This window comes from Suncus etruscus, chromosome 8 (genome assembly GCF_024139225.1).
Source record: "Suncus etruscus isolate mSunEtr1 chromosome 8, mSunEtr1.pri.cur, whole genome shotgun sequence".
In the NCBI taxonomy this organism is placed as follows: domain Eukaryota; kingdom Metazoa; phylum Chordata; class Mammalia; order Eulipotyphla; family Soricidae; genus Suncus; species Suncus etruscus.
Genome location: NC_064855.1, coordinates 59,256,225 through 59,267,187, shown reverse-complemented (window position 1 = coordinate 59,267,187; position 10,963 = coordinate 59,256,225). Strand labels below are relative to the sequence as shown.

General features: G+C 39.5%; 1 protein-coding gene across 1 annotated transcript; it reads right to left on the bottom strand.

Annotated features, from left to right (window-relative positions):
- Window positions 1–9,002: 9,002 nt before the first annotated feature.
- Window positions 9,003–10,561, bottom strand: LOC126016236 (serine/threonine-protein kinase Sgk3-like). The gene is given in 2 exon segments (XM_049778806.1): window positions 9,003–10,142; window positions 10,145–10,561. Coding segments are annotated over 2 exon segments (1,302 nt in total). The 5' UTR covers window positions 10,377–10,561; the 3' UTR covers window positions 9,003–9,072.
- Window positions 10,562–10,963: the final 402 nt, after the last annotated feature.

Genomic DNA, 10,963 nt, shown 5'->3' with positions numbered 1-10,963 from the left:
TAAGGTTATATTGAATAAGAGTGGAGAGAGTGGACAGCCCTGCCTACTTCCTTAGTTGGAATGCTTCTAGTTTCTCACCATTAAGTATAATGTTTGCTGTAGGCTTTTTATAGATAGCTGTAACTATCTTGAGGAAGGTTCCTTTTAACCCTATTTTGCTGAGTGTCTTTAACATGAAAGGGTTTTGTATTTTATCAAAAGCCTTCTCTGCATCGATTGATATGATCATGTGGTTTTTGTCTTTCTTGTTGTTGATGTGACGTATAATGTTGATTGATTTGCGTATGTTGAACCAACCTTGCATTCCTGGTATAAAACGCACTTGGTCACGATGTATGATCTTTTTGATGAAGTGCTGGATTTGGTTTACTAAGATTTTGTTGAGTATCTTTGCATCTATGTTCATTAGTGAGATTGGTCTATAGTTTTCTTTCTTGGTGGTGTCTTTGCCATCTTTGGGGATGAGGGTGAGATTAGCCTCATAAAAAGAGTTGGGGAGGATTCCTGTTTTTTTGATGGTATGGAAGAGCCTATGGAAAATTGGTAGTAAGTCTTCTCGGAATGTTAGATAGAATTCACCAGTAAATCCATCTGGGCCTGGACTTTTGTTCTTAGGGAGTTTTTTAATTACATCTTCAATTTCTTCTGAGGTGATTGGTCTGGTTAGGCTTTCTAGTTCTTCCTTTTTTAATCTCAGAAGATGGTATTTTTCCAAGAATCTGTCGATTTCTACTGGGTTTGCTAGCCTACCTGAGTATAGTTGTTCATAATATGATCTTATGATATGTTGTATTTCTTGGGGTTTTGTTGTAATCTCTCCCCTTTCATTTATGATCCTACTGATTTGGGTGTTTTCCCTCTTTTTTGGTGAGTTTTGCCAGTGGTTTGTCTATCTTGTCTATTTTTTTCAAAAAACTGGACTCATTAATTTTTTGTATTGTTTTCTTAGTTTCTATGTTGTTTATTTCTGGTCTGGTTTTTATTATTTATTTCCTTCTGGTTGTAGTTGGATCTCTGCTGCTGTTGTTCCAATTCCTTGATGTGATCCTTTAAACTGTTGATGTTTTTCATTTTCCTGTTTCTTGACATAGGCCTGTATTGCTATGAGTTTCCCCCTAATTACTGCTTTTGCTGTGTCCCACAAGTTTTGACAAGTTTTCTCTTCATTATCATTTGTCTCAAAGAATCTTTTTATTTCTTCCTTGAGTTGCTCTTTGATCCAGCTGTTGCTGAGCAGCATGTTGTTTAATCTCCAGGTATTAGTTTTTCTCCATTGCTTCTTCTGGAAGTCAATTTTGAACTCTGTTTCATAGTAATCTGATAGGGTTCTTCTAAAGATCCTTACATCTGTGATCTTATATAGATTGGCTTTGTATTCTAAGACATGGTCTATTATGGAGAAGGTTCCATGTGGGCTTGAGAAGAATGCTTTCTGGGGACGGGGGGCCCTATATAAGTCTATTATCCTAGATCTTCTAATTTTTCATTTAGCGCTCTTATTTTTTTGCTATTTTTTCTGTTGGTGGATCTGTCCAGTGGTGATAGTGGAGTATTGAGGTCCCCTACTATTATCACGTTTCCCTTCATGTGGTTCTGTAGTTTTGTAAGCAATCGCCTCAAAATTTTGCTGGCTCTACATTAGGTGCATAGATATTGACCAGGGTTAGTACTTCTTGATCTAATGTTCCCGTGATCAGTAAGTAATGACCCTCTTTGTCTCTGATCACTTTCTTGATGTTGAATGCAATTTGGTCTAAGAATGACTGTCCCTGCTCTTTTTTGTTTTCCATTGGCCTGAATAATTACTTTCCATCCTTTTATTCTAAACCTGTGTTTATCCTGTAGTTATAGGTGTGTTTCTTGCAGACAGCAGAAGTCCAGTTTATTTTTCCTAATCTAGTCCTCTACTATGTGTCTTTTAATTGGAGAGTTTAGTCCATTAACATTTAGGGAGATTATTGACAGAGATGACTGTTGTGCAGTTGTGTTGTGTAGGGTGGTTTTTGTTACAATTGGGGGTTTGGATTGTGTAATATGTCTCTGAGTAGGTCGCTTAGGATTGGCTTTGTTTGCACAAATAGTTCAAGCTCATTCTTGTTTGAGTATGTTTATAGTTGGTCCTCCCATATGAATGATAGTTTTGCTGGGTATTGGACCCTAGGTTGGAAATTTCTTTCATTCAGTGATTTAAATATGTCATTCCACTGTCTTCTTACTTGAATTATTTCAAATGGGAGATCTGGTTTGATTCTTATGTCCCTTCCTTTGTACTTGAATTTTTTTCTCCCTTATTGCTTTTGTTTGTTTGTTTTTGGGCCACACCCGGCAGTGTGCAGGGGTTACTCCTGGCTGTCTGCTCAGAAGTAGCTCCTGGCAGGCACAGGGGACCATACGGGACACAGGGATTTGAACCAACCACCTTTGGTCCTGGATTGGCTGCTTGCAAGGCAAACGCCACTGTGCTATCTCTCCGGGCCCTCCCTTATTTCTTTAAGGAATTCGTCTTTCTCTTTTTTTTTTTTTTTTTTTTGCCATTTGGATTACTATATGGCTTGGTGTTGGTTTATTAGGGTCTATTTTATTAGGGACTCTCTTCACTTCCTGGATTTGCACTGAAGTTTCTTTCCAGAGGGTGCGAAAGGTCTGTGCTGTTATATCGCTGACTACTTGTTCTTCCCCTTTCCCTATTTCCTCCCCTTCTGGTATACCCACAATTCTTAGATTGTTTCTTTTGTCCTTGTTCATTAGATACTGGACTTTTCCTTCTAGTGCTTTGCCTTTTATTTCTTTGTTGGTTTCTTGGTCATTTTTTGTTTGCAGTTTTCCTTCGATTTCTTCAATGTGTTTCTCCAACTCTGTGTTTCTGCCCGTAAGGCTTGTTTCTTTGTCTTTTAATTCCTTCAATTCTTTTTGTATGGAATATCTCATGTTCTTTAACATTTCTTCTTTAATTTGGCTGATTCGTTCATCCATAGATTTCTTATACTCGGTAGCTAGCGTTTCTTTCATTTCTTTGATCAATTCTTGCATTTCCTTCTTCGTGGCTGCTTTTAGGTAATCTTTCCATGGATCTCTGCGTTTTGGTAGACTTGAAAACTTGCTAGGGTTTATCTCCGTATCTCCAGATATTAGGGTTCTCCTTGATTTACCCATATTTCTTTACATTTATTGGTGTAGTTTGGAGTGTTGTGCCTTCTAAATTCAGCCTGATTTGTTCCCCTGTGGTGTGGGGTTGGGTCCCCTCCCTGAGTGTGGTTCTAGAGGGGGTTGTTGGGCGGGATCGCTGAGGTTTGCTCCTCCCGTGCTCTTTATGTGGCCTGATTTGTTGTTTTTCCCTTTTGTTGTCAGCTAGTGCAGGTCCTCTCCTGGGCACAATGGTGGAGGGCACTGTTGAGCCTAGATCCTTCCCCCCCCCCCCTATCTGGAAGTCAGCCCTCCTTCAGTGGGTCTGCCCAATTTCCTTTTCCTTATTCCTGCCAGCCAGTGCAGTTCTGCTCCTGGCCACAATGGTTGAGAGTGCTATTGAGCCTAGCTTTCTATCCTCCCTCCCCTTTCTGGAAGTCAATGGAGCTCCGCCCCCTTCTAGCCTCAGCAAAAGAAATTCACGTATTCAAGCCCAGCCAGTAACTGCCCTCAGCCCCAGCCTTTGGGGAGTCTCAGGTCCACTCTGGGGCTGAGGGGGGTAGACTGCTCTAGGTTAGCCAATGGTCCAGGTGGCAGGCCCAAGCTCACCCAGTCTATTGTTCCTAGCCTGTCCCAGCAGCACAGAGTGGGTCAGGTGCAGGGTTCTCCTCACCTGGTCTGCACTCAGCTCAGGCTCTGTATTGCGGGTGCGGTGGCAAGAAGTCTGTCTCAGGTTTCCACGTGGAGAGTGTGGAGGTGCCAGGGAAAGCACTCACCTGTGTGCTCTTCGTTCTGGCTTGGGGTCCCTAGGAGGGGCATGGGGTGCGGCAGCAAGAAACCTGTCTCTGGCTCCCACGTGGAGAGTGTGGAGGTGCTGGGGAAAGCACTCACTTGTGTGCTCTCTGTTCGGGCTTGTGGTTCCTAGGAGGGGTGCAGGGTGAGGCAGCAAGCCCAATTCTATTCTTATATAATATAAATGGGTATTTGAGCACACAAAGGCATATAAAGGTTAATTTGTATGAAGATTTTAGAAAGTATATTAAGAAAATACATTGCTCCACTAATAAAAATATTTAGACCTTGTCCTTGGAAACAGGAGAAAATGTCTTGCATAAATGGAAGGAATGTATTCTAACCACACAAGGATCCCCAAATGCATGGAACCTTCTAAAACAGTATTTACTGGGATAAAATTTCTGAGACAAGGGACTGGTGCTGTGGCACAAATGGTAAGGTGTCTACCTAGGACAGACCGTGATTCGATCCCCTGGCATCCCATATGGTCCCCCAAGCCAGGAGCGATTTCTGAGCACAGAGTCAGGAGTAACCCCTGAGCATCACTGGGTGTAGCCCAAAAACAAACAAAAAAATCCTGAGACAAATATTAACTTTTCTACTTGATGGATAAGAATTTCTTTATATTCTTTGTATCTTTTGAACTCATTTATGTGAACACTGAAAACCTGTGAAACTTGAAATGCATTGGTTTTGCCATGGCCAAGCTCATAGGGAAGAGCAAAGGGATTTATTCAACATCTAGCCAATGTGATACATTTTTGATAGATGGAGCAGATGGATTTTGTTAATACCACTTTGATTCATGTGACCATGGAGTGAGATGTTTTTTTTTTCTCTTTATCTAAATTTATTATTTATTATTTATCAGAAGGCCCTTCCTTCTGATCCTCAGTCAACCAGGCCAGTGGGTTAATGCAAGAATCTGAGTATGCAGTGCTGTTCTGGTTCTGATGTGCCAGGGTTTACTGTGACCAGCCTAGCAACTGTCATTGGCACTATAAGGCCTACTGAAACATACCTCATGGTGCTCAGTGACCTTCTGGGCTGTATGGTTGGGGATCATCTGTTTCTAGATGATATAGCATTGGTTTAATGTGAAGTATGTACTTCTATCTCTGCAATCATAATAGTGGTTTTAATTTTTTAATTATTGATTTTGGTTTTTGGGGTCATCCCTGGCACATAAATACACAAGCACACAAGTGTATATACAAAATGGTATAGAAAAGTGGTCTTAATTCACTTTTTTACATGTGATCAACTAGTTTTTCCAGCATTATTTGCTGAAGAAATTTCCCTTGCTCTACTTCATACTCATTGCTCATTTATCAAACATTAAGTTTTCTTTTTATTTTCAAAATAAAGAGAAACTCTTTGTTAACATATGGTATATACTTGTGTGCTTGTGTATATGAATGCTTTCATACTCAAAATTTTTAATAAAACTTTTACAGTTTCTAAGATAAACTTTATGAAAAGGGGCAAATGATGAGGAAAATTATAATACTTTCATGAAAATTTTGTAACTTTCATGCACATTCAGGCCTGAAATGTCTTCTCACATGTAAGTGTACAAAAAAGTACACAGTTGAGCTGCAGGTTAGAGGACAGCACTGGGCAGGTCATGCCACTCACAGTTGATATGATAATATACATAAAAAACTCTAAAGAGACCACAGCAGGGGCCGGAGAGATAACATGGAGGTAGGGCGTTTGCCTTGCATGTAGAATCCCAACATCCCTTATAGTCTCCCAAGCCTGCCAGGAGTTATTTCTGAGTATAGAGCCAGGAGTAACCCCTGAAAGCTGTCAGGTGTGGCCACCCCTCAAAAAAAAGAGACCACAGCAAAACTCCTAGAAACAATAAACCAATACAGCAAAGTGGCCAACTACAAATTCAATACACAAAAGACAGTAGCATTCCTTAGATAATTAATGAAACAGAGGAGAACTAGATTAAGGAATTTATCCCATTTAAAATAGTATCTAAAAAATCTAATACCTAGAAATAAACCTAACAAAGTAAGTGGAAGACCTATACCATGAAAATTTCAAAACAATTCAGAAAGAAATGGAAAAGGACCTAAGGAAGTGGAAGAACATCCCATGCTCATGGGTAGAAAGAATCAACATCATCAAAATGTCTATCTTACCTATGTTACTATACAGATTTAATGCAATCCTTATCCAAATTCAGACATCATTCTTTAAGGACTTAGAACAATCAAATTAGTATGAAACCAAAAGAAACTCGTGTTAGCCTAATTACATACTGAAAAACAAAAACCTGGGTGGCATTTTTTTTATCTAACCTGAAGCTATACTATAAAGACATAATGACCAATATGCCTTGGTATTGGAACAAGGGCAGAATCTCAGACCAATGGGTTAGAATAGAATATCCAAAGACACAACTGCAAATATATAGTCAATTATTATTTGACAAAGGTGCCACAAATCTGAAATGAAAGAAAGACAGTCTCCTCAACAAATAGAGTTGAAACAACTAAATAACTACCTGTAAAAAACTAAAGATTGATCCACACCTTATACCTTTCCTAAAAGTCAACTAAAAATGGACTAAAGACCTTGAAATCAAACTCTAATTTATAAAGTTCACTGAGAAAAATATAGCCAGAACACTTCAAGTCTTAAACCTCTAAAAAGTCTTTGATGATGGAATGACAATGGCAAGAGTTATAGCATCAAACATAAATAAATGAGACTACATCAAACTAAAAAATTTCTCAATGGTGAAAGAAACACTGGTTCTAACTAGAAGACAACTAAGAGAATGGGAAAAATTTTTCACTCAACACATCAGATGAAGGGTTGATATCTAGCATAAAAGCACTCAGAAAATTTAGCTCCACAAATTCTAATAAAGCCATAGAAAAATGGGGAGAAGAAATGAATAGACACTTCTCTGAGGAAGACTGACAGACAGCCAATAGACACATGAAAACATGTTCACCATCACTCATTGTTAGGGAGATCCATATCAAGACAACAATGAGGCACCACCTTACACCAGTGAGGATAGCACACATTAAAAACAATCTCTGTTGGCAGGGATGTGGTAAGAAAGGAACTCTCATCCACTTCTGGTGTGAATGCTGCCTTTCACAACTCCCATGGAAAACAGTATGGAGGGTGCTCAGTAAACTTAGAATTGAACTGCCATATGACCCAGCAATCACACTCCTGGGTATCTATCCCTAAGATAGAAGGACAATCATCCAAAAGCATGTATGCACTCCACTATTTATTGGAGCACTCAATTCAATAGCCCAGATTTGGAACCAACCTCGATGCCCAACAACAGATGAGTTTATCATGAAGATATAGTACTTATACGCAATGAAATACTTCATAGCAGTTAGAAACTGTACAATCATGGATTTTGCAGCAACATGGATGGATCTAGAAAATATGTCCAATTAAGTAATCCAGAAGAAGAAGGATAAATACAGAATGATAGATGTTGTCTGAGGTATTTAGAATATACACCATATATACATTTAATACTCCATGAAGAAACACAATGGTCAAATGGTAGAAATTCTAAACACCATAGGGACCAGGGTAGAGCAAAGAGAAGTGATCAAATCAAACATAAGAGGGGAAACACAAAGCTTCAACTATCTTTTATACCATAAAGAAACCAGCAACAAGAAAAACAGTGGTTTAGAGTCAACAGGTGTTCATTCAACTGCTCACTACAAAGGTCTATAATGATGTATTGATCCACAGAACCAGGTGCAGAATATGATCGAAAACCAGGAACTCCCACTACAGTGATTACTAACAATATTTTAATACCTTAATTTTATTAGGTATAAAAATAACCCTTCAGCTTCTTTGTTCACGGTGGTTCCTAGAAAAGTAGGGTGGAGACACTAATTTTGTGACTTGGTGCTCAATCATACTAGATACCAGATACAGTGCACATTATGACAAAGTTTTGATAAAATATTTCCATTTTCCCATTTCCCTTTGTTTATGTCTTCTATTTGAACCCAAAACATATGACCATTGAGACCATGGAAACAGACAACAGCTCACCACAGACTTATGTTACAGATTCCACTCATCAAATATGTTTTTGTAAATTACTATTATCCCATTTACTTATTTTTCATTTTTTCATCTTTTCCTTTCCTTTTCCTACTTCTTTCTTCCACCTCTCCTTTCTTCTTCTTTTTCAATTCAACTTATGTTACATAGAGCCCATTCTGACAGTTTCTTTTTAGGAAAGGAGCCTCGATTCACAAGATTTCGTGGATAATATTATTTAGGGAAGACACCTCTTATAATCCTCAACACAACATTTTCTAGCACTACAGATGTGAAAACTACTTATCCTAAAATGCTTCAGCCACTATCTAACCCTGAAAGTTCTATTTAGCAATGTTCAACCCTGTCATTGATAAAGTGCCTAGAAATGAGAAAACCTCCCCAACCCTGAGGAGCAAGCCCAATATTTTTCTTTTTTATTTCACTTATTTTTTCTTTATTTTTATTTCTTAACCTTTTTTCCTTTCTTTCTTTCCTAATCTATACTTTAGCTATATATTTTTTCTTTTTCTTTTCTTTTTTTTTGCGGGGGGGCATGCCTGGTGATGCTCAGAGGTCACTCCTGGCTATGCGCTCAGAAATCACCCCAGGCTTTGGAGAACCATATGGGACACTGGGGAATCTAACTGCAGTCCGTTCTAGGCTAGTACTTGCAAGGCAGACACCTTACCTCTAGTGCCACCTCTCCGGCCCCTTAATTCAATTATTTCTTAAGCACCCAGACCCATCTATGAGGGACAGGCCTCTAATAACAATTTATGAAGTGATCTCTCATGTCTGTGGGTATGAGTTTATCTAACATAGACTCCTCTATGTCAGCAAACTTTCCACATTTTCCCGCCTATAAGATGACTTTTTAACCCATGAAAAACTTCTTTTTTTTTTAACAAGAATACAAATTTTAATTCAAAACAGCTCTTTGAAATGCCCTTTTTTTCTTGCATACAGCAGAAAATACGTTTTTCATAGTTTCAACATTACATTAAAAATGAGGCACTAAACATTTTTGAATTCACACAAACAGGAGTTTCAGTCCCACTCATATGTGCTCAATGCTTTCTGGAAGTCTAAATGCTACAGGAACAAGTCTTCTGAAGGAGGAGCATAAGAGAAACCAAGGAAAAAAGCATCATCTGCCTCCAGTACACTGGCGTTCACTATAGAATAGTCAGAAGACACACACACCGAATATGGAACGGTTTCTTCTGTAAACACTGTATCAAAGTTCCTGATATCATCTGGGCCTGTCACATTAGGATTAAATGGTGGTGGAATTTTCTTCTGTACAAGGTCAGTCCAGCTGAGTGATTCAAAAAAAGGATGATTCTGTATTTCAAGAAAGTCTTCTTTGGCACCAAGTCGATTTTGCCTGTTTTTTTCCAGGAGTTCTTCCAGAATCGACCATGCTGTGAGGCTCACGCCTGGCCTCAGACTTAAGGGCTTGTGGAGAATATTGTCATACATTTCAGCAACGTCTCGGCAATAAAAAGGAGGCTCTGGGGTCCCACAAAATGTTGTTGTAGTATCAGATATAGCAATTCCTTCTTTACAAAGTCCAAAGTCTGTTAAGACAACATGTCCTACAGAATCCAAAAGTATATTTTCTGGTTTCAAGTCTCTGTACACTATTTTGATGGAGTGCAAGTAACCCAGAGCACTGGCAATTTCAGCAGCATAAAATCTAGCTCTATGTTCAGGAAAGGACCGTCCTCTTTGTAAGTGAAAAAACAGCTCCCCTCCATTTACAAAATCCAGAACAAAATAAAGCTTTTCAGTTGTTTGGAAAGAATAATGTAATCCAACCAAAAATGGGTGTTTCACATTTTTCAAGAGCACATTACGTTCAGCCATAATATGTTTTTGCTCTTTTCTGTTGAGAACTATCTTTTTCTGTAACACTTTAACTGCATAATATTTCCCATCCAGTTTCCGTTTTGCAAGAAGAACCTTGCCAAAGCTGCCTTTTCCAATAACTTTTAAGAAATCAAAGTCTGTTGGTTTAGCATGAGGATTTCCAGATGGTCCCAGGTTGATGTTCTGTGAGGTAGAATGTAGCTTCTGAGTACTTCTTTCATCCTCATCTTCAGATGGATCTGACTGATGTTTTGGGCTATCCATTTGAAGAAATGCTCTGACATCTGGACTGGATCAAAATTATCACCAAATATCCTCTTTGCTGGAATCTTAGGGGCCATAGCAGGAAACTGTTTCTTCAAAGTATTGTAAAGCTTGTCAAACTCTGCATATCTCCTGAAGACAAACCATTCACTTCTGCCCACAGAGACCAGAACCTTATAAACCATAAATCTCTTCTTTTTCTCTCTGTGCTCATCAGAGCTGGGGATGCTTACACTTGGGCAGCTTTCCTTATAGTCCATGGTATAATCTCTTTGGCTTTTTGCTTCAAAAGGACACCAAAAACAATGAGTTCAAAAGAGGAGTCAGCAGAGAACAAATGCAGTCAGTTATTCCAAAACATAAAGTTTCTTGAGGTAATGGTCATATTCCATTATGTAACCTTCGGGGCTTGGAACCCTCGCTCGCTCGCCCAGCGAGGCGGCGCGGCGAGGCGAGCAGGAATCGACGCAGCTGCCGCCACAGCTGCGCCACACTCTGCCCGGATCCGAGCCACACCTCCCGCCCACAGGGAGAGCAGCAGCAGCGGCCAGATAAACTTCTTAAAAGTCAGGGATCATCTTATATGCCAGTATACGGCATGCTGAAACTTACTCCAGCTTCAGGGACAAGTGATCCATCCCCTCTTACCACCGCATACCATCCAGCTGCCAGGTATCATCACTCAGGCCTCTGCTTATCTTTCAGGGCACACAGAGGAGCTGAGTTACCTACTGCCACATCTCTTCCAGCCACCAGGTATGTGGCTTTCCAGTGCTCAGTCCTCTGTTAGGATTTTATGGGACACAAAGGAGGTGCTTTGTCTCCCTCTAGCGATCCTACTAATCAC